Genomic DNA, 27,359 nt, shown 5'->3' with positions numbered 1-27,359 from the left:
GGCCAAACGACAACCTGGAAAGTGCTGAGCTGGTGTCACACACACACACAAGTACCCAGGACTGGCTGCACCACTTTATTTACACTGTGGCCATGTTACAGTGTTCATTCAATATAGAAAAAATATGAATACATTCATAGTATTCCTCTAATTTGGTAATTCCACATTGTCAAATATTGACTGTTTTGATATTGGGTGTCCCACCCAATCAGGAAGGAAGGACTGAGTTCTTGCTGGGTCCTACTGCTCTCTTTCCAACCAAGATTCTAATTTTCAGAAGACTTATGATTAAACTGTGTACTAGCTAGGGATTTTTTAATAGAAACTGACTCTCCAGGGAACTGCTACAGCAGACTGAGGCCTCGGCGGTCAAGGGCTCAGTCCTCTGAGGATCGTGGCGACCCCCAGCCCCACAGGGCTGCACCCCCACATGGAGGGTCTGGTTTCTTTAAAATATCCATGTTAAATACAGAATCCATGATTATCTCTTTGGGACATACCTTCATCAAAAGCATCAAATTCACGAAGCTACAAAATACAGTATTTCCATCACATTTAGTTGTAATGTATACTATGTACAGAGACGGAGGGTCACCTAGCCTACCTATCGTAAAGACTAAATCCAGATGCGCAAACAAGCCTTAAAAACCTGAGTCAGGACTTATAAATAGTGCAGAAAACGCAAACGCCAAAAACACGATGCCTCCTATGATTGTCACTGGAAGAGAAGAGGAAGAAAAGGGAGGTTAAAGTGAGCCCAAGTCTGTACCCCAAGAGTGTAAAAGTGGGAGGGAGCTGCTGAGTGCCGCGCCCTCCTCCCCGGCTCTCAGGAGCAGTGCAGCCAGCAGCCCAGGGCGCCCCTTCAAGTCCACTGGGCTCTCAGTGCAGCTGGCACTGCCGTCTCCACCCAGTGCTCCTCATCGGGTATGATTTTTAAGACCAAAAGTTCCTTGTATCTCCAACCTGATTGAATGATCAGCTGAGAAACTGGGCAACAAAAAGGTGCTGAGGCCACCCGTGCTCCCATACCCCGCTGGCGGCCTTCCTGACCCCCACTGCCACAGCAGGTTACAGCCAGTGCCCCGGGTCCTCCGGCGTCAGGAGTGCAAGCATGCTACGCTCACTACGGCCATGCGCACTTACCGGTTCTCACGGAGATCTTCTGGGCGATCATCCTGCCCCCGATGACGGCCAGCCCTGTGCACAAGCAGTGGCCCACAGTGCCACCCACCGCCACGCCATAGGGGTCCTGGAAGCAGCAAAGGTGCCGTTAACATCAGACTGTGGCTCCAACTGCCACCTGGGGACGGCGGCTCCAACGCAGCACGCAGATGGAGTCAACAGAACCTGACGGCAGGACTTGGCAGGGCGTTAGTGCTCGACAAGACACACCCGTGGGCCACAAGAACACAGCAAGGAGGGCTCTGGAAGGCCATGCCCAAGGAAGAATAGAGCTTGAGGGAGGAGGCAACAGGCAACATGAGAGCGAGCACGCTGAGGACCCCAGAGGCCCCCGAGTGGAATTACATATTTTAACAAGTTAGACCTGCCATCCTGCAGGGTGCCCCAGGCTAACTGCAGCAGCCCCCCAGTCAGCATGCAGGATGGCAGTGACAGGCAGGCTGGGACCTACGTGGGGAAGCAGACACTGCCAGGCCAGGATGGGCACGGGGCCCAGGAAGGGCGAGGCGAAGGGTAAAGCCAAGTTGCAGAGGGGGGCATGAGGGGTCTGAAGGACGGGCAGGGGCTGTCCCTGCACCAGGGATGGGGGAGGAGGACAGCAGAGGGCAGAGGATGGGGCCCAAGCCCCTGCTCCAGGTCAGCACCAGGAGCAGGCGGTCCCTCTCCTGATAGGGACAGCTGAGGGGATGAGCTGCCACAGCAGGATCCTGTATGCACACCAGTTTGAGTTCTGGCTGTCCAATTCCCATGCAGGTCCCGCTTGTGGCCTGAGAAAGCAGCAGGAAACGGCCCAAAGCCGTGGGACCCTGCATCCGAGTGGGATCCCGGGAGAAGCTCCTGGCTTTGGTGTGGCCCAGCTACCTGGGGAGTGAATCAGTGGATGGCAGGTCTAACTTTTTCAAATATGTAACTCCACTCGGGGACCTTTCGGGTCCTCACCTCTCAGGAACAGAGGGACAGTCACTCCAAAGCAAAGCTAGGTCCAGTGTGGGGGGTCCCCCAGCACCCCCCAGCTGCTCTCTGGAGCCACAGTGCTCTTGGGGTGCAGAGCCGGCCAGTGGCCTTAGGCCTCGCTCAGGCATCTGCAGAGGCAGGGACAGCTCGGAATCACGGGAGATGAGCAGAGGGAACGCCCACCGCCGACAGCCTCGGCCCACTCAGCTGCATGGCACAGCCGCACACTGTCCCCTCGGCGACACCAGATGCAATGCCCACAGCCCTGACCCTCCCACTAACCGTCACAACCACCCTTGGGGCTCGGGGAGTGCCCACCAGTGCATGCCTGGCCGCAGGCTCCAGCACAGGGCCCCTCAGGGAGTGCGTCCCCGTGTGCCTTCACAACCTGGATGTGGCAGGTGCCTCCTGGGAACACCAAGCAGGGACTTTCCTCCAGCGCCACTCACCTCTCGTGCTGCCAAAACGATGGTGGTGAGCTGAGAGCGGTCGCCCCACTCTGCTAGGAAGGTCAGGGTGAGGGCTTGCACGAAAATGGGGGAGATGAAATGCAGCCACCTCTTCTGAGGCATCACCGGACTTGTGGCCGCCTCCACGTCTCCTGGGCCGTTTAAGAGTTTGGTTCGTTGAAACTAAAAGATGTGAAAAAAAAAATTAATAGCAAGGAACAAAGCAAGACACCACAGAATCACCCAGTCTCTAAAAGAGCTTCAATTCTACAGGATGCTTTCAGGAGACACTAGAGTCGCCAGCGTCCCGCCCTCTCCCTTGACCGCCAGCTCCTGCCTCCCAGAGCTCAGCCTCGCGCGTGTCCTGCACCACGCCGAGCTGCGTCAGCTCAGCTGGGATGGCAGCACAGCAGCACAGGCCCGCTCCCTGATGGTGCTACAACTCACCTCCTCATCTTTCTTCTTTAATTCTGCTTGGACTTCTTCCAGCTCCTCCTGGCCCTCGTCTGGGCTCATCTTCAACCCTTCCCGAAGCATTCGAATGCCAAAGATGGCGAACAACGCCGTGGACACGTAGTACGTGTACACCCTGGGGATGACCGTGGTGGCATAGCCAAACAACACTGCAAGGAAAAGCGAGGACGGCTCACTAGTCAGTGCACCACAGCTGGCCACAGGCGGCGGCACGATGGACAAGCCGGAATCCAAACCAGTCAGCTTTCCTAGTCTGAGATGGAGCCCGCAGGTCCAGCCAAGGACCTGACACTGTTACCAAACAATCCGTAGTCCAGCTAGATAGCACTTCCTGTGGGCACGTATGGCTAGGTAGTTCAGAGTCTAGGCGAGCCTGAATTCATATATCCCTGCAAACTGATGCTCTTTACTTACCCATTGGACATGCCCACTAAGCCAGGACACATCTGTCACATCCGGACCCAGGGCCCAGGCCCCGCCTGCCCCATTTGTACATCCCACAGGAGTATGTCTCCCTTATACGAGTTCTGAGCTCTCGCTCACAGGGACCACTCCCAACATCGTGCTCTCCTGCCCTCTCCCCACCGCACCCAGTCCACGGCCCACTAACACTGGGGCTTTCTCTGTGTGGGATGAATGGATGTTTGCACACTCCCCACCATATAATGTGTCTCTGTGCCTGGTACCAGTCTCCGCTCAGAATCTCTCTCTCGACAGGAGGCTCCTGAATCGGAAGCTAACACACTGAACTGCGGCCAGACCCGCAGAGCCAGGGGCTGGCATCCCGCAGAGCCAGGGGCTGGCATCCCGCAGGCTGTGCAGGGCCCATCACTGACAGCAGGCTGCATGGGCACCTCTGGGATGCCAAGCTGCCACAGCACGGCCAGCTTCCGGGATATACCCCCTTACATATCTTCAGTTTTTACAGTGAAGAGCTGCCACAAGGCTACTGTGAAGCTGGACACTAACTCTGCTACTTTGTAATATTAAAAATACCATGAATGCAAAGGAGAACTCCCTGCGCACCCAGTAAAAGCATGTCACTCACTCAGGCCCATCTTCTCTGTGATTAAACACCAGCCTAACTGACATGACACTCGGTTCATAATCATGAACCCAATTCCTACTGTGAAAACGTTACATCAGTAATATCAGCACAGTGCTAGCAGCTTCACGAAGCCGGAGGGCCCCAAGGTCACGCATACGACACAAGCACTTCCTCTGGACTTCATTACTTTCTTCCTTTTTATTTTTTTATCATTATAATTTTGTGAGACAGTTCCATAGGCCCTGGGATTTCCCTTACCCCCTCTCAAGTCCCCTGCCCGCCCCCCACCCCTGAGTTCTTTTTTAGTGTAGTGTAGTTCTTCATACACAGTCCAAAGTCCATCATTGCGGGCATGGACAATGGCAGAGAGTCCAGCATCCTGTTGTCAAGACATAGTAACAGTTTCATGGAGAGTCCAACTTTGTCTGGAAGTGGAGATACAGCATCTGGGGGGAAGGGGAAGATACAGAGAGAAGCCCCACCCAGCCTCCCAACCATCTCATTGTCCCTGTGTGGGGCATGGTCTGAGGGCACTGCTCAAGTGGTTGGTTTTTTGTTTTAATTTTTATTGCGAAGTCACATATCTATATCGATATAGAGATAGATAGATAGATAGATAGATATGCACAGAGGAGCGAGCGACAGAGAGGAAGATCTTCCATCCGATGATTCACTCACCAAGTGACTGCAATGGCCGGTGCTGCGCCAATCCAAAGCCAGGAGCCAGGAGCTTCCTCCAGGTCTCCCAAGTGGGTACAGGGTCCCAAGGCTTTGGATTGTCCCCAACTGCATTCCCAGGCCACAAGCAAGGAGATGGATGGGAAGTGGGGCCGTCGGGATTAGAACTAGCGCTCATATGGGATCCCAGCGCATTCAAGGTGAGGACTTTAGCCACTAGGCCACCACACTGGACCCTCAACTGGTTTTGATAGTTCAACAGTTCTGAATTGGTGCTAATCTCAGCACTCCAAGCACGATGAAATCTCTCCAGAATCTACTGGCTGACACACTACACCTTACGGTCTCCGTTTGCTAAGATGTTCACTTCCAATACTTGGCTGTGGTAGTTGATCAATTTGTTCTGTCCTCTACTGTGGCACCAGGTGTCCTCTGCAGGCTCCAATGGACTGCATATCCTCCGTGTGTCCCTGGATACACTGTCCACTGCTCCGTCCAAGCCACTGAGGAGGCCCAGCTCTGACACATGCACTCCACAGTCCGACCATGGAACGTGCAATTCTTCATCATTGGGGTTCTTACTCCAGCAGTTCAGTTGGAGGGATCCAAGCAAACTCCATCTGAGGTGATTCCACAGACCTGATTCTTGCGTGCGCTCGCCAGTGCAGGGTCCGGCACAGTCCGTCGCCCCTGTGCACAGGCTGGTGGTTGCAACTGCTGGGTCAGTTCTGTTTCTAGCCCTGTCTTCTAAACAAACCAATGGGTGATGCTGTCCAGCCTGGTCCTGCCCACCACACACTCGGCCCTCAAGCAAACCAGGAGGAGCTGCAACCTAGTTAGAGTGACTCCCCATAACCCCCACCAGGCCCCCTATCCTGGTTCCTGTGCTTGCCAGTATGTACAGCAGACTGGTCCAGTCTGTCCCATATTCCCTTCAACTCTCACACATGTCAATGGGTATTGAAGCCTAGTTCAACATGACCAGCCCCACTATTCAGCCCACACACATGCCAGCAGGTGCCATTCTGTCTAGCTATGCCTGCCCCAGACCTGGTTCTCATGCTCACCAGTGGGAATGGCAACCCAGAGGGAGGTACCTACTTTTTCCCAACTGGGCCCATTCCAATTCCCGGGTCATGCACTCTCCAGGTGGTTCTGCAGTTTAACTTGACAGAATTAGCCCCCTGTGCCAGCATCTGCCAGCTGATGCTGCAGTCAAGCCCAACCGAGGGTCATCCACTCTGTCTTATGCTTGCAGCAGTAGGAACAGTCAACCCAGCCTGGCTTTTCTCTGATCAAGCTCACGAGGCCCACAGGTGGTGTAACGCTGCCTGGCCTGGCCGCATCACCAATCATGCTCTCCAGTGGGAGTGGTGGTCCACAGGGGAGCCCGATACATCCCCCACCAGCTTTGCCCTCTCATCCTTTGGTTCTCACTTGTGCTGGTTGTGTGCTGCGGCAGAGTCTGGCATGGCCTGCCTCACCTGGGCATTTGCCAGTGGGTGCTGTAGCCTGGCCTGGCCCAGCCCACTCCCTATTCCAGCTCCCACTGGTGTAGGCTACAGTGTAGCTCAGCCCAGCTGTCACCCAGTCCCAGCCATAATGTGTACTTGGTATGTACTGTAACCAAACTGGGCCTGGCCAACATTCCACTCTGGTGCTCGAATTCACCAGCAGGTGACGTGAACTGGCCGTCCTAACCTGCCCCTGACCTGTGCCAAATGCATGCCGGTGGCTACCGTTTCCTGGCTTGGTCTGGGCTGCTCCCTATCATGGTTCTTGAGCTTACCTACAGGCACTGTGTCCCGACAGAGGAGTTTCTCAGGCTCCTCCATTAGAACCTCACCCAATGCCAGATCTCATGAACACTGGTGGGTCCATGGGCCAGCCCTGCTTAGTCCATCTCCTTCCGAGCAGGAACGGTGGCCTTTCATGACTGGGCTTCACCCATTCCCGTTCTTATTGTTGATGTTTCAGCCCAGCCAAGCCTAGTCCACAGCAAAACATAGTTCATACATGGCTCAGTAGGAGCAGAGACCTAAACTAGCCCATCCTGTACCTACCTCGGTCCTCACCAGCACCAGGTGGTGCTGGAGTCTAGCCCGGTCCAGTGCGCCAAGGCCCAGTCAACACTTGTGCCAAGGGACACTGCAGTCCAGAACACAGCCCCCATAGTCACCACAACCCAGCCAGGGTGTCCCTTTGCTCCCCAACCAGGCCCGTTCCCAGCCACAGATCTTGCCTGTGCCAGTGATTGCTCTGACCCAGCTTGGCACAGATCCTCCCGTCTTGGCTTTTGCCTTCGGATGCGGTAGCGTGGCCTGCCCTGAGTCCTGACTCTCGCTGGCAGATGCTGGTACCTGGCCCTGCTCAGTCTGCTCTCATCCTTGGCTCATATAAACCAGTAGGTTTAACAGCCTAGCCAGGCATGTGCTCCAGCCTGGTTTCTGCTCTTGCTTGTGAACTAAGGTTTGCTCGGCCCTACCCGGTCCACCCCTTCCATAACCAACCCACACATTAGCCAACAGGCAGAACTGCTTTGCCAACTTGCCTGACCCCCAGGCCTGGACCATGTGATTACCAGTGAGAGCTATGACCCACTAGGTTGTTGAGGAGTTTCCCAAGTTCCTCCACTTGGCCCACTCCCAGACTCAGATCTCATACATGCCAGTCGGTGTTAGACCCTTGTCTGGCATATCCTGTCCTCCATCATGGCCTAGTATGAGCTGGTGAACATTGTGGCCCGGTCCACCCCACACCGTTTTAGGATGCACATACGTGTGTTGCAGCCCAGATCTGCCCACACTGTTCTCAGCCCCTATATCTGTGAGTGATGGCAGGTTCCATGGTCACACCTAGCTCAACCCATCCCAACCCCAACTATTGAGCTAACCAGCAGGGCTTGTACTTCTACAGGGTTGGGCCCACACATCCCACACAGAATCTACCCCCAAACCTGGTTCATGTGCAGGTTAGTGTCAAGGCCCTGTCTAATGTGACCCGTTCCTTGTTCTGACATTCAGTCAAGCACTAGGATCTAGCCCTGCTAGAAAGGTCGTGGGGCAGGTTTCTAAGCTGTGTCACCACAGGTCTACAATTAGATTTTACTTATTGTGGCTGGAATATGGCTCTTTGTTTGCAGTCACTTGTGCCACTCCCTCCAGCGAGTTCCAGGTCTGGGTTCTTACGTTAGATTTCCACCATGGTCTGCATAGCCCCAGCTCCTGGCTCACCCATCTCCACCTCCCGTGATACCGCGCTGAGGCTGCACTGTTGTCTGTACAACCTTTCTCTCACTTCTGGTTGGAGCAGTTTCCAGGATTAGAGAGACACCGGGTGTCCTATGTAGCTAGGCTGTTGGTGGTTCTGGTCTTGCTGGAACCTACTGGCCATTAGGTCTGATGGTCACTGGGACCATTTTTGACCCATATGATGTCAAAGTCAGTATTATTTTCCTGTACAATGCACTAAGCTCAATGAGTTCGCTCCCAGCTCAGCACATGCGCAGCTCACTGTTGTCCCTGCAGTCTTACTTTGCCACACTGTACAAAATGACGCCTGATATGCCTCTACTGGAGTTCTTGATCTGCTGGCCGTCAGGTCTGAGGGCTACCCGGACCTGTCTTGGGTGGAACCTGTAGAATGCCATGTTGTTGCAGTTCACTGAGCCAGAAATGAGTTCACTCCCAGCTCAGTGCATGGGTAGTCCTGCCCCATAGCCCTTGCCTCCCTACATAAAATGACATCTGATATGGCTCTTGGAGGCGGACTGGGCTGTGAAATCCACCCTGTTCCCACACTGCTCACTTGGGACCTGCCACTCTGTCTCTGCTCCTGGTCAAATCAAACAGACTAGCAGGGCGGACAGTTCTTTGGGTTCACCTCCTGAGCTCCCACTGAACTTCCCTTCCCACCTGGTTGCTGGTGGAGTTCCGGCTGCCGGTGGAGTTAAAGTCACCGTTTGCTGAATGTCGCTGGGGTATCAGTCACTGCAACACCACACTGTTGTGTCCGCTGCTTTCCCGTGTCTGCCAGTCTCCAGGTGCCCGTCTGCTGGCATTCTGTCCTTTCCGATCTCCTGGAATGTGCCCTCTCTGCTTCACACTCATCTTTGTCTGCTTCACTATGTCCTTACTCTATTCCACCATCTTGATTCTCCTCAGCTTTTTCTTAAAGAATTCTTTAACTTCAAAGAGTTATAGAGAGGACAAAGAGAGATCTTTCATCTGTTGCTCCTAATGACTGCAGCGGTGGAGAAGAGCTGAGCCAATCTGATGCCAGGAGCCAGGGGCTTCTTCCAGGTCTCCCCACATGGGTGCAGGGTCCCAAGCATCTGGTCTTCTGCTGCTTTTCCAGGTTCTAAGCAGGCTGCTGGCCTGGGAGTTGAACAGCTAGGACTAAAACTGAGATGTGGTGCTACAGGATTAGCTTGCTATGCGACCACACCAGCCCACTTCACTAGCTTAAAACAAAACAAAACAAAACAAAACCGTATTTATCTGAGAGGCAGGGAGACAAGGAGAGAAGAAGTTACTGTTCAAACGGTTGTGCTGCCAAGAGGTGAGAACTCAACCCTGGCCTCCCACCAGGGGGCCAGAGACCTAACTTCCTGAGCCATCACCTGCTCCCTCCCAGCATGCACCTTAGCAAGAAGCTCGAATGAAGAGCACAGCCAGGACTCACCCCCAGGCAGCCTAACAGGCAAGACACAGGCACACAGCACCTTCACCGCTTGGCTCACCAGCTCTTTTCATAAGGTGAGGGCAACGCCGAAGCCTCATCAGAAGTTTAACCATACACACAGATACACCCTATTATACCACAAAATCAGAAAGATTTTACAATCATGTCAAAAAACATGGCAGACCTGTGCCGACATGTTCACCCCTGAACCATGTGTGCATTTTCACATGTGTGGTACACGCAAGGGCATAACTCTCTAAATCTGTCCATTGACAAGGCCAAGAAGTGATGGGCTCACCCTGTGCCAAGATCTTAGGTTACAGGAGCTCCTCCAGCCTCCCCGAGAAACGGCTAATTCCAGAGCCGGGGAGTCAGTACGGAAGGAGCCTGCCTCAGTATCCTGTAGTCCTGAAAATGACAATGATGAGCAAAACCAAGCTGTGGGGGCAACCAAGCTGTGGGGGCAACCAAGCCGTGGGGGCAGCCAAGCCGTGGGGGCAACCAAGGCATTGGAGCATCCAGGCCATGGGGCAACCAGGTGATGGGAGTGTGTCCGAAGGACAGTGGCAAGGCTCTCAGGTTCTCAGCCTCAGCTTCTGGCCACTGAGGCCTGGACAACTCTTTCAACAAAGTTACATAATTACAAACCACAGAAACAAGGACTCCTAGTCTACCAACTGCAGGTATAAACAGACACAGGAGGCGGGCAGGAGGGCTCCGGCTGCCGTAACTCCAGAGCCCAGCGGTAAGGCAGAAGCAGCACTGGCATCACACACTGACCGTGGGAATCAGTGCTGCAGCCAGCGCGGGGTGGGGCGTGCCAAGCGTGCAGGCTCAGCAGCTGTGTCCCCGCTACTCCACTTCCCATGGCTCCTTGCGGCCGCCGGGGAAGCAGCAGAAGACGGCCAAAATGCAGGCCCCTGGCATTCATGTGGCTCCTTATTCTGGTCTGGCCCAGTCCTGGCAGTTGTGGGCATTTGAGGAGTGAACTCAGTAAATGCAACATTTCTCTCTGTCTCTGTAACTTTCAAATAAATAACTGTTTTTAAGTTACTATTACACAGCATCCAAACGAGGGTAATAAGATCACAACAGATTCATGAGGAGGCCTAAGGTATGCCCCACAGGCTAACTCAACTGAGGGGAAGCCCAAGACTGCCAACACAGGAGGTCTGGCCTGGCCCGGGGAGAGCAGCAGCCAGAGGGCACACCAGGCACGTGGCCACGCAGGACACAACCAGCAACAGGGCTTTCGGTCCGGGACATGTGACCTCCATCTAACTGAACAGCAATCGAGGAAGAGGTGGCGGAGGGCCGGGAATGATTCCGCAACAAAGTTCATGTCCCAAAACACTTAAGGCGCAGAGGAGCCGCTGAGGCCGGCACCGTGTCCAAGGCCTCACCAGGCCCCGGCACCCGTGCCCGAGTCCTCACCAGGCCCCGGGCACCGTGTCCGAGTCCTCACCAGGCCCCGGCACCGTGTCCGAGTCCTCACCAGGCCCCGGGCACCGTGTCCAAGTCCTCACCAGGCCCCAGCTGCTGCCCTTCCAACGCAGCCTCCTGCTGCTCGGAAGACAGTGGGGCTGGACCAGGGGGGCCCTCATCGCTCCTGCGGAAGGCCCAGGTGGCGTTCCTGGCTCCCAGTTGCACCTGCTCCAGGCTGTGTGGCCGTCTGGAGAGCAAGCCAGGGGACAGAAGAGGAATAACTCTTCCTTCCAAATAAACAGATCCTAAACTTGAAAACGTCTCCTTAATTTTCCCTCTGTCTGCAGATCACCTAACGGCATGTGGCATTCCCGACACACCCGTCCTCTCCCTTCCCCTCCGCCCATGGGACTCACGGCCTCCTTGGTCCCTGCCCCAGCTGCTGGCCTGGAAGCCAGTCCCAGCCAGTCAGCACCCAGGCGCTGGCTGGCAGAGGCCTGCTGAAATGAGCATCTCCACGGCCCCCACGATTTCTAACCACGGCCACTTGTGAAAGAGCACAGGAAGGAGCATCTGCTGAATTGCACAATCATCTTTTTTTTTCATTTTAAATTTTTGAATTTTATGGGACAATTTTGTAGAGACTGGGATTTCCCCCCAAAAAAGATCCCACCCCTCGACTGATTTTCCCCACACTTTTACAGTAATACAGTCCTTCATAAGGAATCATGATTGCATCAGTCGAAATGCACAAAAGTCTTCTCTCAGCGCACGGGGAGCTTGCTGAGCTGTTACTTGTTAGGTCATAAAAGGCCACTCCTGGTGATGGGATATGGTTTCCGTCTGTAACTCGGTGACATCACTAAAGCAGACCCCTCCCCGTGTGACATGAAAGGCCACTGGTGATGTCACACCTTCGCCTCACGCCAGCAATGACACTCACAGCAACAACCAGCACTCACTGTGCAACAGGTTTCCACTCGCATAAAATGCTTGGATCTGGGTATTAATAATAACTGTCATAATCCATTCTTAGGATTTAGAAACATAAAAGTAATTTTCAATTTAAAAACTTGAAAACTTAAAAACCTACAAAAACTCAATTATATGTATCGTGATTACAGAAAAAAAAAAAAAGAATGCTCGTGGAAGCTTGTAAGTAACACGTCAGAACACGCGGGTCAGACCCTGTGAGGCGAGGCATGATGATGAGGACGCGATGCCAGCAGGGCGAGCTTCCGTGCGCTGTGTGACGGCGGGGTCACTCTCTGACGGGATCTGGGTCCCCGTGGATCTCTTTTAACAAGCAGTTTTATCTTACAGTCTCCACCAGACACAGGGTCTAGGTGAGCCCTCCAGTCTGAGAAGCACTGGTGACTTGAGGGCGAGAGCGCCTGCACGTACACTCGGGGCCAAGGGGAAGCCAGGCAGAGCCAAGTAAGAGGAGGTGTGCGGCAGGGGTGCGGGCAGCCTGAGGGCTCCTGGCGGCTGGGAGTCGGGCACATGGGCGCGCGGGAGCTCGGGCACTGCTTCCTGCTCATCTCCACTGCTCATCCTGCTCTGGGTCCCTACTGTTCCTATTTTCAATAATCAACATGTGTCTCTGAAAAGAAAATCATGCCATTCAATGCAAAACACGAATAGTGCTCACACCTATTTAAAATGTGAAAAATGATTCAAATTATTTAAGCCATCAGAATACTCAAATGTGTCTGAAAAGCTGCCAACATGGACCAGCATCTCGGTGTAGCCGACAGCTGCTGGGCTGTTCACAGCACTGGCTGCCAGCTGGCCATCCCGTAGCAGACGGCTGTGTGTGACACTGACCACCAGCTGGGTACCTGGGAACCAGCCAGAGCCCTGCTCTCCACCCAGCTCCCTGCTAACCCTGTTCCCAGCTAACTGGCTCCAGGCTAACCCAGCTCCCAATTAACCTGGTTCCCCACTAACCCAGCTCTAGGATAACCCAGTTCCCTAATCCAGCTCCCAGCTAATCCAGCTCCTAGCTGACCCGGCTCCCAGCCAGCACAGCTCCCTGCTCACGCACACACTGGGAGCAGGGATGGTTCGGGTACTGGGGACTGCCACTACACGGGAGACTCCTGGCCCTGCCCTGGCCACTGTGGGCATTTGGGAAGTGAACCAGTGCACCAAATCTTCCTTGTCTCTCCCACTCTCTAATTCTGGGTTTTCCAAGGAATAATTATATCTTTTTTTTAAAAAATGACTTTGATGACGACAATAAAAGCAGGCTGAGAAGGGAAGTGAACAGGGGAGCGCTGTATTTATTCAGCTCCCCACAGAGCAGAAGCCTGAGACACACCATCTGCCCACCGGGAAGCTGAGCTTAGGGGCAGCATGGCAGGGCAGAGTGCAGGAGCAGGGCCCCACGCTCCAGCACACCGCGGGCACGGCAGGGCCCCACGCTGCAGCACACCACAGGCACGGCACGGCCCCACACTCCAGCACACCACGAGCACGGCACGGCCCCACACTCCAGCACACCACAGGCACGGCACGGCCCCACACTCCAGCACACCGCGGGCACGGCAGGGCCCCACGCTGCAGCACACCACAGGCACGGCAGGGCCCCACGCTGCAGCACACCACAGGCACGGCAGGGCCCCACGCTCCAGCACACCACGGGCACGGCACGGCCCCACACTCCAGCACACCATGGGCACAGCACGGCCCCACGCTGCAGCACACCGTGGGCACAGCAGGGCTGAGCACAGGGGCAGGGCCCCACACTCCAGCACACTGCGGGCACGGCAGGGCCCCATGCTCCAGCACACCACGGGCACGGCAGGGCCCCACGCTCCAGCACACCGCGGGCACGGCAGGGCCCCATGCTCCAGCACACCGCGGGCACGGCAGGGCCCCACGCTCCAGCACACCACGGGCACGGCAGGGCCGAGCACAGGGGCAGGGCCCCACGCTCACCACCTGCTGGGGACGGAGCCAGCTGCGGCCACAGGCTCAGTGATGCCAGGTGACACTGAGGTGCTACAAACACAACCAGACACTTGGGGAGTCCCATGCCTTCCCTCAACGGGGAGGAAGAGCTTTCCAACACACAGCAGCCTGCAGCCTGCTTCTCAGTACTGGCTGGCTCCAAATGCCCTCCAACAGGAACACACGTGCGCAAAACTTGGTCCTATTTCTAACATAGCAAATATACATAAGCTTGTTTGGATTAAAAAGAGAATAACAGAAACGGACAAACAGCAGGGCCTCTGTGAGGCTCTGGCTCCAGCTTCCTGTCGGGGTGAAGCCAGTAGGACTCAGCAGGTGGGTCCCTGACCCCTGCATGGGAGAGCTGGACGGGTTCCTGGCCCCAGCCTGCATGGCCCTGTCCACTGAGGGCCAGCGGATGAAAGCTTTCTCTCTCTCTCTGCCTTTTAAAGAGAAAAGAAACTGGTCTCTCACAAAATAAAAATCAGAAATTCTTAAAAATAAACAAACAGAAAGCAAATAAAAATATGTATTGCTGCAAATGTCATTTTACAAGGGCAACTTGGGGACTGGCGTGCCCAGGCGGGTCACAGCACCGCTGGTGCCCACGAGGAGCACCAGTTCAGGCCCAGCTGCTCCGTGCTGACCCAGCTCCCCGCTGACAGGCCCCCCAGGAGCAGAGCTGCTGGCTCCTGGTGCAGCCTGCCCAGGCGGGGCCCGCTGCAGCCTTCTGGGGAATGAGGTAATGAGTGAGTAAATGCAAGACCTCCTCTTTCTTCCCATCTTTCTGTCACTCTGTCTTTCAAATAGACAAAACTTTTTTTAAAGTATCATCTGGTTTTTAGAAAGGATACATTAAAGCCACTGTTTACTAGAAGCAAACAAACCCCAGCCCACCTAAAGGAAGGCTTCCGCCACACAGTGCACCCCGCCACACTGTGTCCTCAACTCAGCAGGTGCAGCAGTGGGACCAGCACACTTACCCGACAGGCAGGTCATGAGGCCCAGGGCCAGCATCGCGCCGGCCATCACTGTCAGTCGGTTATAGCGCATGGCCATGATGGCCGCTATGAAGAAGGTCTTGTCACCCAGCTCAGAGACGATGATAACGGATATGGCTGCCACAAACGCATGGATGAATCCCAGGTTCGTCTGGGCAGCTGGGTCTTCTTTATTGGCATGAACTGGGGCTGCTGGGGTAAATCCCTTCTGAAATTAAAAAATAATAAAACAAGTTATTTAAAAGAAATTTTTGAAATTATTTTGCTTGAGACCGAGACTCAGTATCTAGTTTTCCATTTCTCTCCGAGAGCCACCGGTCCTGACAGTCACGCCGGAGGACGGCCGGTACGGCAGATCCACGTGCAGTTGTAGAGCGCATGGACAAGCTGGTCCACACCTTGCAAGGACCTCACCTCCTGAGCATGAGTGCTTAGAGGGCTGGTTCAGCTGTTTTAATTAGTAACCAGAACCTCCATGTGTTTATCAAACATTCACAAAACGCAAAGCCAAGAGAATTACTGATGCTTTGAAGGACAAGCACAGGGCCCAGGGAGCTGAGTGGGTCCAAAGAGGCTGCCACAGGCATGGGCTCAAGCCACAACGAGCTCTGACACAGGTACATCTGGATGGGCCTGCCCAGGGCTAGATACCCCAGAAGGAAAAGGGGCTGATGATCGGCCTGGGCTACCATCACGCTGGCCAGGGGACAGAGCTCCGCAGGCAGGAAGCACAGCCCAGTGCTGCCGCCCAGCCTGCAGTTAGCCGGCACAGTCCCTGCGCACCACGCCTATGGGGGCTGTGGCCCCGGAGCTCACCCCATCACCCCATGGAAGAGACTGGCCAGCTCCTGCGGCCACACCCAGCCTGCAGGCCAAGAATATGTGTTACACACACAGGAGGTTATGAAAATAAAAAACAGCAGAAGGGGGAAGAAGGAGAGTGAAGGGGGAGAAGAGAAGGGGAGGGGAGAGGAGGGGGAGGGGAGAGGAGGGGAGGCGAGGAGAGGCAGGAGGGAAGGGAAGATTAGCTGACAGACCTGATGCAGCCTGCAAAGAGCAGAAGTATTTCCTGTCTGGCCCATCAAACAAGCGTCTGTCCACAAGGTCCCACAAGCCTCACACAGACAAGGGGTCCAGAGGGACAGACTGAGTGGCAGCATGGAAGGCCACAGAAGGCGGGGCCGGCAAGGTTTCCGCCTCAGAACCACAGAACGCCGGACCACTCCGAGCCCTCTTGGAGTCTGGGTCCCAGAGTTCCACCAACAGGATCTGGGCTGAGCAAGCGGCCTGCACTAGGGCCCTGTCCCCAGGAGACACCTGGCCAAGTCTGCAGACAGTGTCCCCTGTGACAACTGCAGCAGAACTCCTGGCAGTCACTGCGCGGAGGCTAAACAAGCTGCTGGCATCCCACCTGGCCCCGCCCCGCCCAGCAGGACCCAGGTGTGACACAAGACGCCCAGACAGGGCCGGGCCCAGGCACGCTGAAACACCCACCTCCCCAGGATGAACCTGACGGAGGGGACGCCATGATGACTGAGAAAGCTCTGCCAAGCATGAACCCCATGCCCCTCCCCACGGCCAGGCAGGGGCACTGACCAGCACCAGCCAAACCAAGCCTCAGAAGTGAGACACAAACAGCAATTTTAACTTCTCTGGTAGCCATACTTTAAAAAGTTATTTTTGGGCACAGCGCAATAGCCTAGTGGCTAATCTTCCCCTTGCATTCACTGAGATCCCATATGGGTGCCGGTTCTAATCCCGGCAGCTCCGCTTCCCGTCTAGCTCCCTGCTTGTGGCCTGGGAAGGCAGTGGAGGACGGCCTGTTTGGGACCCTGCACCCACATGGGAGACCCGCAAGAGGCTCCTGGCTTCGGCTCAGCTTCGGCGTTGAGGCCACTTGGAGAGCGAACCTCTCCAGTGGACAGAAGATCTTTCTCTCCGTCTCTCCTCTCTGTTTATCCACCTTTCCAATTAAGAAAAACAGCTACTATTTATTTTTAAAAGTTATTTTTAATATCCAAAATGCCATTTAAGTTATAAGTAGTATTTTAAGAACTAAATATCCTTTCTTTTACATTTAGCACTCTCTCTTTTCACACTAAATGTGCAACTGTGACTCGCCCCCCCCACACACGGCTGCCTCGCCTAGCTGTGGGTCAGGCGCAGAGCAGCACACCGCTCTGGCCTGCAGTGTGGGCCACAGGCCTCGCTCCTAACCCTCTTCCCTTCCTATCACCCCTACCTCCTCCAACAACCCCACCTGGAGGACCCCAGCCCTGCCACACCCCGAACCCCACTGCTGGGGACCCTGGGCCAGGAGGGGCAGGCACAGCACAGGACCACTCAAGGAGGGAATCTCTGAGCTGGAAACACATTCCTAACCGGAATAGAGATCAATGTTCCCAAGTAGGGAACTGATGAAATAAACGCTACATCCACAAAACAGAGTATTAAGGAGCTGAAAGAATGTTCTATGGATTTGAAAAAAATCCTGAAAGACACTTTTTAAGTGGAGGACAGTGCAGCAGTCACTGGAAATGTGTGCATGTGTAGTGCGCACACGACCACATGCAGGCAGACCTGAAGAAACTCGCCAGGGTGTTCCCAGCAGAACCACCACCAGGACAGCCAGTGTCCTTAAGGGCCAAAGCCAGGCTCGGCTCACAGTCTGGAGTGATGATGAGCATGGCCCTGTCTAACAACAGGAGCCTCCGACTCCCTTCTGGCTTTCCCCCTGCAGGGCACCACCTCTGACAACAGCCACTGGGACCCATGCCCACTGCCCTTCCAGACCCAGGCTGCCTTCCTGCGGGCCGCACAGCGCCACTCCTGGCTCGCGGATTCACCAGCTGCAGTAGGGTGGGGGAGCCGGCACCTCACGGCTGAGACAGAGCCCCTGTGGAGCTCAGCCCGGCCACCCACACATGGACGTACCTGTCCGGCACAAGCGTGCACCTTGTTTCTTAAGATGCAGAGAAAGGCGATGTCCATAGACGGAAAACTGCTGCTCACAGATGCACTCATCAAGCTTCCCAGTACTGGGCTGGTGTGTGACGCAGTCGGTTAAGCCAACACTCGCCGTGCCAACTCCCCCATACTAGAGAGCTGCTTCAAGTCCGGGCTACTCCGCTTGCAGCCAGCTTCCTGGGACGGCAGTGAAGACAGCTCATCTATTCGAGTCCCACCACCCACAAGGGAGCCCCAAACGGAGTTGCACACTCAGCTTTGGTCTGGCCCAGCCCTGGTGGTGGCAACCAACCACGCAAGAAAAGGGGAAATCCAGAGTGGAGCAGGGGGACAGGAGGAGGCTCGTATCCCAATCCTGGAGACTCCCGAATCCTCCCCAAGGACTATCAGGACCGGCACCAAGGACTACATCCCAACTGCCAAGGAGACCACGGGAATTGGAGTGTCTTCTGAGGCCGAGAACTCCGAGGTCACCCAGCCCCGTTAGGATCTACCACATGGGATGGAAGAAGCCCAAATCCTGCCTTGTAGGATCCAAGGTCATTGGAACAACAGCCAGGAGCCCTGAGCGGTCCTCAGAAACAGAAGAACAGTAAACTCCCTCTGGGACTCAGGAGAGGAGCTTTCTCTGGTCCTTACTTAGTTCCAACTTTGGATCCCCACCCTCTCCTGCAATGACCATCAGGGTCACTCCAGATCCCCACCCCTTAAAAAAAAAATTAGGATAGACAAAGAACAACAAGGAAAGCTTAGAACCAGACAGAAAACAGTCAGCGTGGACTCACACATACCTTACTAGGTAGGACACAAAGATTAGTTACTCCTCACTAAGGTATTGAAGATTTCTCTGCACACCCCTCCTAAAACTGTTCTGCACCTCAACTGTTAACATATGCCTTGTTAGAGTTATAAGCCAGTTTAGACTACCCTAAAATCTGCCAAGTTCAGTAAAAATTATGCCTCAACACTATAAACTGCTAAATACTAAAATAAAAATAGACACGAGGCAGCTGAATAATACCCTACAGCCATTTTAAGGTGTAAAGAAGCTGGTTGTATATAAACTAAAATTGAAATGTCAATGAAATAGTCACAGGATGTGGTTAAGAACCTGAATTTTTTAACATGTTGGTTACTCAATACCATGTCAATTAACTCCATAATGAAGTAAATTGTTGTTGATGTTATGCTGGGATTTTTAATTGATCGGGATGATATCCTGTCAGCTCAGCCTTCAGACCAGAGATGGTTTCCCCAAGAAACCGTTGAATGTATCTGGACAATAAGATGCTGGACTCTATGCTTGGTATATGCTGCAATGAAAGAATCTTGACTGAATTTGAACTGTAATACTGCACCAAGGTGGAGGAATCCACCATGGGGGGAGGCACAGGGAGGAGTTGGGGGAATCTCAGAGCCTATGAAACTGTGTCACAAAATGAAATGTAATCAATTTTTAAAAAGGGGGGGGAAAAAAAGACACAAAAATTAGATACTTGAGAGAGCCAAGCGCAGCAGCCTAGAGGGTTAAACCCAGGACAAATGGCACTGCTCCGGAGCGTGTAACTCAGGGCTGGTTCCTGTCCCCAGCCCTGGGACACAGACACTCAAACCAAGCGGGGTGAGTCAGCTGAGCTGAGATCACAGCGCCCAGAGACTGCCAGCCCCCAGTGCAGCCTTCATAGAGACAGACAGCCTTCTAACACGGAATTTCAACAACAAAAACAAACAGGGCCTTCAGCCAAGAAATGAGGATTAAAACAAAATGGAGTAGCTAATCCCTTAGTTAGAAATTCAGTTTATGACATAGAAGCTAATGCAGCCAAGGAGGGTTAGAGAAAGGGCTTTTTCTTCTTTCCAACTAGCAGACCCCTGTGAGCATGAGTGAGCAGGCCGAGAGGCAGCGGTGCGAGGAAGGGCAGCAGCTGTGCAGCAAGCACAGCACCCGCACAAGCCTGGCCGTGGCCACGGCACCTGCACGAGGCTGACCCGCGGCCATGGCACCTGCACGAGGCTGGCCGTGGCCACGGCACCCGCACGAGGTTGACCCGCGGCCATGGCACCCGCACAAGGCTGACCCATGGCCACGGCACCCGCACGAGGTTGACCCGCAGCCATGGCACCCACACGAGGTTGACCCGCAGCCACGGCACCCGCACAAGGCTGGCCGTGGCCATGGCACCCGCACGAGGCTGGCCGTGGCCATGGCACCCACACGAGGTTGACCCGTGGCCATGGCACCCGCACGAGGCTGACCCGCGGCCACAGCACCCACACGAGGCTGGCCCGTGGCTCAGGTCGGAGCATGCAGGACCGTCATTCCGGCACTACACCACGGTAAGGACCACGGTTCTGGTCACGGCCAGGCGGCAGACAATCATCCCAGCATAGATAGGGCTTATATCACAGGGAAACATTCGTGTTTTCCTCAGAGAAAATGCCACAATTTCAATATTTTAACATCTGAAACCAATTATTTACATCTTCTCGACTTGCAATTTAAAAAAAAAAAAAAAGCTGGGCCTGGCACAACAGCATAGCAGCTAAAGTCCTTGCGTATCCTTTAGCATAGCAGCTAAAGGATCCTATAGGGGTGCCTACTCTAAACCCAGCAGGCCCGTGTCCCATCCAGCTCCCTGCTTGTGGCCTGGGAAAGCAGTAGTGGATGCCCCAAAGCCTTGGGACCCTGCACCCGTGTGGGAGACCCGGCAGAAGTTCTGGGCTCCTGACTTCAGACTGGCTCAGTTCCAGCCATTGTGGCCATTTTGGGAGTAAACCAGCAGATGGAAGATCTTCCTGTCTGTCTGTCCTTCTCTGTGTAAATCTGCCTTTCCAATAAAAATCTTCAAAATCTTTAAAATCAAATAAAATCTTTAAAACCTAAAAATCAAGAAATAAATCTTTAAAAACGAAGTGTTCTTCTTTAGGAATAACTCTTTGGAACTTTCGTGATCAAGAGAAGGACGGAGAGGATACCATGAAACGGGCAGCAGTGTCGCCGCGCACGCGTCGGGCCAGGAAGACGGGGTGCTTGCCTGAGCCACGAGGACAGGCTGCTGCCCGGCGCCACACAGCAGCTCAACGCGATGACTGAACGAGAGGCAAGGTCACCCGACAAGACTGCAAACGCCTAGAACTGATGCAGAATGGTCAGAGAAAGGTTTTTGCCAAGCTGGATTACTAGCACCAAACCAGAAAAGCCTTTTGATCAAGTTGTAAAAATGCACTGAGACATACACGCAATTTAAATAATGATGCCATGTATAAACCAGCTTTGAAAAGATTACAAGATAACGGATACGGGGTCAGGGTTGGGGCCCTGATTAACACCCAGCTGCAACACCAGCAATCCGCATCAGAATGCTCCTCTGAGCTCCAGCTACTCCACTTACAAGCTTCCTGCTGATCCACCCGGGTCCTTAGAAGCTCCTGGCCCGCCCCCCTGCTGTGGCCCAGCCCAGCTGATGCCAGTCATGGGGGGGGGGGGGTATGAGCAGTGCAAAACATCCCTCTTCCAATTCTCCCACTTTCTCTTCTGATCCATAGTCAGACGTGTTATCCATTGCGCCACGGGCCCCATCTCCTACTTTCTCTGTCTTCTGATAAATAATTTAAAAAAATTAAAGCTGAGGGGCTGGAACAATCACGCAGCTCGCTGATTCCCCACAGCACTCCTCACAGGCGCCAGTTCAAGGCCCACCTCCCTGCTAACGTCCCAGCAAGGCTGTGAGAGCGAGATAAGGCCTTGGGCTCCGGCACCTGTGTGGGACCCGGAAGAAGCTCCTGGCTCCTCAGCAGCAGCTCTGGTCACTGCGGCCAGTTGGAGCAGGAGCCAGTGGTTGGAAGATACACCTCTCTGTAACTCTTTCAAATAAAACAAAGCAGCTTCTCTAACAATTTTAAAATAAAGATAAAATATTCTCAATTTTCACTGTTCCATCTTTCCCTTCATGAGTATCTTGCTTTTCAAGTAACTTATTTTTGTTAAGGTTACCTGGTGATTCACATTAGAATGCGTATCTGAGAGTGGGCACTTGCTGCAGGATTCTACTCGGGACCCCAGCAGCCCCCTCGGGAGTGCCTGGCGGGTCCCAAACCCTCCTCTTCCACGCCAGCTCCCGCTGCCCAGGCGCCCTGGAGCCGGAGCCCTTCACTCCATGCAGCCCTCGCTGAGGCAGGGATCAGAGTATGACCCACAGGTGGAGGGGGTCACTCTGCCTTTCCAGTGAACAATTACATTAACAACTGGTAAATTTTTATTTTTGTTAGGCTTTATATTAACAAAATGGTATAAATGTGATTATTTTGCAATGTATGAACTTTCACACACCTGAAATTCACCAAGTGTATTTAGTGTCAGTGATTTTTGAAACTGTTTTAATTATAGAACACCACTAACTAAATCCAGTACATAACGAGCCTTTTGTTCGAAGAAGGTAACTGGGAGCACAGAGCAGGATTCAGGACCCACAGCGTCCCAGCCTGGCAGACTGGATGGAGAAGAACCGCAACTTAACGAAAACGGAAAAAATGTAACATGATCTATGGAAGGGCGTCTCACAGGAGGAGAGTAACGAATCAATGTCAAGGCATGGTAAACTAAAGCTCTGGCAAAAATCACTTGAACTGGGTCAGGTAAGAACGACACGGCTTTATCTGCAGTATTCCACACTGGAATGTTCTTGGGGCTTCCAGAACAAACAGCAAATCATGACTACCTTTATCAGAGCTGGTCTCCTTCAGCTGCAGGAACTCGGGCTTCTGGTATGACATGCTCTGAGCACAGGAGAGGCCATGGCATCACTACCCAGGAGTGGCACGGCACGGAGCCCAGCCGCCAACAACCCTTCTGTCCCCGGGGTCTGTACACTAGGAAACCCACAGTGAACCCCTCCATTTCAAAGATTTTGTTGTTGTTAAGTCAGATATACAGAGAGGAGAAACAGGAAGATCTTTTATCTGCTGATTCACTCTTCAAGCAGCCACAACGGCCAGAGCTGCACCGAACCAAAGCCAGGAGCTTCTTCGGGGTCTCCCATGTGGGTGCAGGTCCCAAGGCTTTGGGCCGTCCTCAGCTGCTTTCCCAGGCCACAAGCAGGGAGCTGGATGGGAACTGGGGCCACTAGGATTAGGACCAGTGCCCATATGGGATCCCAGTGTGTTCAAGGTGAAGACTTTAGCCGCTAGCCCTCCTGAACCCCTCCATTTCCTGGGCTTAACACTAAGAAGCACAGCAAGGTGCCAGACCCCTCACTGTAAAGTACCCCACAAGGCTGACCATCCGTTTACAGCCAGCTGCCACACCAACACCTAGCACCAAAGAGACATTCCCTCACACTGCAGCATACACGGTTAAATGGACGCAGCCCATCCTCTCAGTACAAGGGCCACTTGGGGCTGGGAAGCTGGCCACACTGAGCCCTTGCTCCATGGCCAGGGAACTGCACTCAGCTGCTTCTTGCCACCAAGTGGACAGAAAAACCAAATGACACTCATCTCATGCAGGAAGGCCTGGGTTTGAGTCCAGGGGGAGGGGAGGGGAGGGGAGGAGGAGGGGGAGAGGAGGGGAGGGGAGGGTAGGAGGAGGGGGGGAGGGGAGGGGGAGGGGGGAGGGGAGGGAAAGGCATGCTTATTTGCTTATTTTCTTCTACTTGAAACCCGGAGTGGGAGGGGAAGGGAAAGGAGATAGTATACAGTTCTAGCTACTGTTACCCAGTCACCCAGTCACCCAGTCACCCAGTCCTGAGCCTGGAACTCCATCCTGGTCTCCCACCCGAGCCACATCAGCAGGGAGCCGGTCCGCAGGAGCCCGGGCTGCACCCAGCAGGGATACGGAGCGCATGCCAGGGAGACACAGGCAGGGGCTTAGTGCAAGGCACCGCCACGTCCGGCCCACGGCAAGGATCATGCGGCTATTTCTACTGCAACCTGTATTTTGTAAGGCTAGATGTTTTTTTCTAAAACGAATGTTAACAGATACACCTACAGCTACCGATATCTTAAAACTCACAGCACAAGTACGATCTGGAATGAAATGCCCGGAAAGTGACACATGCTTAACCTTACACACTCAAAACCACTTAGCTCAAACTGGTCTTCCTGAAACAAAAGTCGAGTGAAGCTAAGGAACCAGCACATTGCTTTCAGCAGTGGGCTTCCCCACCTTGGAAGTGACAAGGGCAGTGGGGGCCTCCTGAGCCAGGGGATGGCAGGGCAGGACACAGAGGAAGCCCACGTCCCCCCCAGCAGCCCCAAGAGCCTGTGGGTCACTGCAGGGCCATCCACACGCCCGGTGCCCCCAGGCCTCGCCTGCAGCTCAGTCGGGGCATTTAGCACTGGGGAGCTGAATCGCTTTCACAGAATTATAATCATACAATATGGAACTAACTGTTTCATCAGTCCAAACTAAATTTTCTGAACTAACTTCACTAATAAATATGATCACATGTATGCCTGATTTTTCTTAATTTAATGCTTCAGTAACTTAAAAACACAGGGTGAGGGAGGAAGAGAATTTCATGTCCCTAGAATTACATCACAAATCATACTGAATGTGTTATAAACTAATTAAAAACTTTAAAATTTCTTTAAAAGGGGGACTGGACACATTCTCTGAAAAGTAGGGTTTCTCTTGGTTGCGTTCTTACTTCAGCCAGTTTTTCCATAAAGGCACTGCTAACTGACATCGACGTGAGACTTGGAACAAGCCAGGTCCTAGAAGGCACAGCCTGGTGCTTGAGAACCCTGCGAGCCGGTGAGGGCACGCAGAGAGGGCACGCAGGGAGGGCACGCAGGGAGGGCACACAGCAGCACCCCGGCAGCTTCAAGGACAGACAGGAACAAGAGGACAGGTCTCCCTGCAGGCTCGGCACCTGTGCCACCCAGCTCGGAAGAGCCACAGCACACCAAGGGGCTCAGGTGCCCCAAGTGCCTGCTGAGAGCATCTGCAGGGACACACTCCCCTCCCACAACCCCAAAGGGACAGGCGCCCCACCTGCCAGGCAGCTGTCTGGGGACAAGCTTGGCTCAGAGAACCTGAACCCTGCTGGCAGGCCCAGCTCCCCCCATTCCCAGCCACCGGCCTTTAACTGCTTCCTGTGTAATGTGTCACTCCCCGAGCAGGACCGCTCCATCTGCACAGCTCTGATTCTCAAACCTCCAGCCCAGGGCTGGGGAGAAACCAGGCAGCGGCAAGCAGCCCACCTCCCTGGGAATTCAGGGGACCTAAGGCAGGCTAAGGGCCAAGCCGACTCCCTATGGTCCCCAAGATGGCTATAAACATGCACACACACCGCCCCTGGTAGAAAAAAAGTGCCTCCCCTGGCAACAAAGTTACTCCGAGAGACTATCCCAGGAAGCAAGGCATCCTAGGGAAGGCCTCACACACAGAACCACCTGCTGGTTCCACTGGGACCTGTAGCCTTCAAATCAGGTGTCTGGTCCGGGCTGGTTTAGATACTGTCTTTGCTTGGACAGAGACGGCAACACAGATGGCTCTCGAAGTACCGTTTTATTTTTTTAAGATCAGTATTTGATCCAGAGAGTGTTGGCTAAGTAGCCTGGAGGGTAGCTGTAAGCATCAGGAAGAAACCTAATATCCAACCAGCGGACTTCCAAAAAGACAGACTGAGAGGAGGAGGAGGAGCGGGAGGAAGAGCGGGAGGAAGAGCGGGAGGAAGAGCGGGGGAGGAGGGGGAAGCAGCCCAGCTGCAGCCCAGGCAGGCCAGGAGGCCTCCAGCAGGCCGGGAACGCATGGGCCCTCAGAGAGGACTGAGAAAGGGGCCAGTCCATCGGCGCCTGCTGAGAAGCCAGTTCGCCAGATGCGGGGTGCTGGGTGACTCGCCAAGGCCTGGGGCGCCTGGTCCCGTCGAGGACGCACAGGGCCACCCCTCCGGCCACCCAGGGCTCGTCCTGGACCGTGAGAACCGCGGAGCTCAGCTCCCGCTGACCGCACTCGCCCTGCCCAGCTGTCCTCGGGTAAGGGGTAAAAAAAAAAACTTTCTGCTCGGGATGGGCCTTCTCAAGTGAACCCCCCTTTGCATCTTTCTCGCCAAGGGAGCATCTCGGGGCCCCGACTGGCCACTCCCCAGCCCTGCTTCCTGCACCGGGAGCCCGGCGAGCCAGGCCTCTCGGGTGGGAGCCCGGGCTTCCCTCCTTCCTCCCAGCCGGGGACCCCGCAAGCAGCCGGGCTCCGCGGTCGCCCCGACCCGCTCACCTCGGCCCGGACCTCCTCGGGGCCCTGCACGGCCGCCGGCTGCGGCTGCAGCTGCTGGGCAGGCGCCAGCGCTTCCTTGTTCCGGTGGCTGAGGTCTTCATCGGGACCGGCCTGCACGCGGGCCGGAGCCCCCAGCAAGAGAAGGAGGAGGAGGAGGAGCGGCCCGGGCGCCGACGCGCCGCCGCTCCCCGGGCCCGCGGCCGCCATCCCCGCCCGCGCGCAGGGCGCCGCCGCACAAGGAAGTGCGGGCCTCCGGGAGCCCGGCGCTCGAGCCTCTCGGACGGCGCGTCCCTCACGCCGAGGGAGCCGCCGGCACCATGCGGGAGGCGCAGGGGAGCGCGTGAGGCGTCGCCGCAGCAGCCCGCGTCCTCGGCCCCGCGCCGGCTTCTCCACACCGGCCTCCGCCAACGGCCTCGGCGCCGCCCGGTCCCGCCCGCCGCGGCCTCCCATTGGACAGGCGTCCACTCCGGCGTCGTGACGTCCGCCGACAGGTTGAGGTGCGGCCCGCGCGCTCCGCCCTGGGGCCCCGCGCTGGCCAGGTACCGGCGGCGTGGCGCGGCGTGGCGCGGCGTGGCGCCCCGTGGGCCGGCCGGTGGGCGCGGCGCTGCCCGCGGCGCCTCTGCCTTCACGCCAGGCCCGCCGTCCCCTACTCTGTGTTGCCTCTCTGGGACGTGCAGTTAGTCGGGGCGCCCTGGTTACGTGGCACTGTGCCTGCGGGCACGCGCCGATGGCGAGGTCTCCACCACCCTGCCAGGGTCCTGAGAGACGTCGGAAACGCGAACCCTTCCAGGTCCTCAGATCCCGGGTGCCTGTTAGACCCCTGAGCTCTAACCTGGTCCCGACCCTGCCTCCTGCTGTGTTTAGGGCACGAGGTGTCTGGTCCTGGGATGGGGGTGGGAGGATGACCAGTCGGGCTCAAGAACGTACTGGAAGTGTGGCCCGGAGGTTTCAGCTCCTGGGGAGAGTGACCATTTGTGGGGGCCCTAGCCTGGAGTTTGGCAGTCAGTGTCGGTGCGTTAGAAAGTTGGCCCACGTGGTCCTGTCCCTGCTGTCCTAGGCCAGTCACGCTTGGCTCCTCCCGTCTCTGGTTCTCTTCCTCCAACACCTGTTTCAGGCCTCGTCCTCACAGCTTCTGCCACCTCCTCCTCCAGGCTGTAACAGGGGTTTCATGTTCTTTCGGGAAACAGAATTTGGGGTACGGTAGAGTGCAAACAGGCTCCCTCCCCTCCCCCAGACACTTACACAGCAGGATCTGCTGTGCCCAAGAGGAACTTCAGAAAGAATGGCTCAACCCAAGTCAGAGGCAGGAAGCAGCGTGAATGTGGCAA

The 27,359-nt window shown here is 55.0% G+C and overlaps 1 protein-coding gene across 2 annotated transcripts; it reads right to left on the bottom strand.

Annotated features, from left to right (window-relative positions):
* Positions 1–65: 65 nt before the first annotated feature.
* Positions 66–26,418, bottom strand: TMEM165 (transmembrane protein 165). Of its 2 annotated transcripts, none has more exons than XM_040966762.1 (6): positions 26,032–26,418; positions 14,832–15,057; positions 3,033–3,208; positions 2,586–2,768; positions 1,144–1,249; positions 66–718 (listed from the first exon to the last, which is right to left on the bottom strand). In XM_040966762.1, the coding sequence occupies exons 1-6, from the start codon at positions 26,236–26,238 to the stop codon at positions 642–644; spliced, it is 975 nt and encodes a 324-aa protein (XP_040822696.1). In that variant the 5' UTR covers positions 26,239–26,418; the 3' UTR covers positions 66–641. The 2 variants fall into 2 exon arrangements, with proteins under 2 accessions (XP_040822696.1, XP_040822697.1); XM_040966763.1 differs by having other exon boundaries at positions 14,832–15,054.
* Between the last annotated feature and the right edge of the window lie 941 nt (positions 26,419–27,359).

The sequence above is a fragment of the Ochotona curzoniae genome, unplaced genomic scaffold (genome assembly GCF_017591425.1).
Source record: "Ochotona curzoniae isolate NIBS_2020 unplaced genomic scaffold, NIBS_Ocur_1.0 scaffold_4506, whole genome shotgun sequence".
In the NCBI taxonomy this organism is placed as follows: domain Eukaryota; kingdom Metazoa; phylum Chordata; class Mammalia; order Lagomorpha; family Ochotonidae; genus Ochotona; species Ochotona curzoniae.
The sequence above is the reverse complement of the archived record's forward strand: the minus strand, read 5'-3'. Positions and strand labels throughout refer to the sequence as shown.

What these genes read in the sequence shown, in the direction of transcription:
- TMEM165 (XM_040966762.1), bottom strand. Translation starts at nt 26,238, where the DNA reads ATGGCGGCCGCGGGCCCGGGGAGCGGCGGCGCGTCGGCGCCCGGGCCG. An exon ending in TCGTTTTGGCAGCACGAGAG is followed by an intron (nt 1,250 to 2,585) that starts GTGAGTGGCGCT and finishes TGCTGCTTCCAG; the next exon opens with GACCCCTATGGCGTGGCGGT. An exon ending in GAAGATCTCCGTGAGAACCG is followed by an intron (nt 719 to 1,143) that starts GTAAGTGCGCAT and finishes CTTCTCTTCCAG; the next exon opens with TGACAATCATAGGAGGCATC.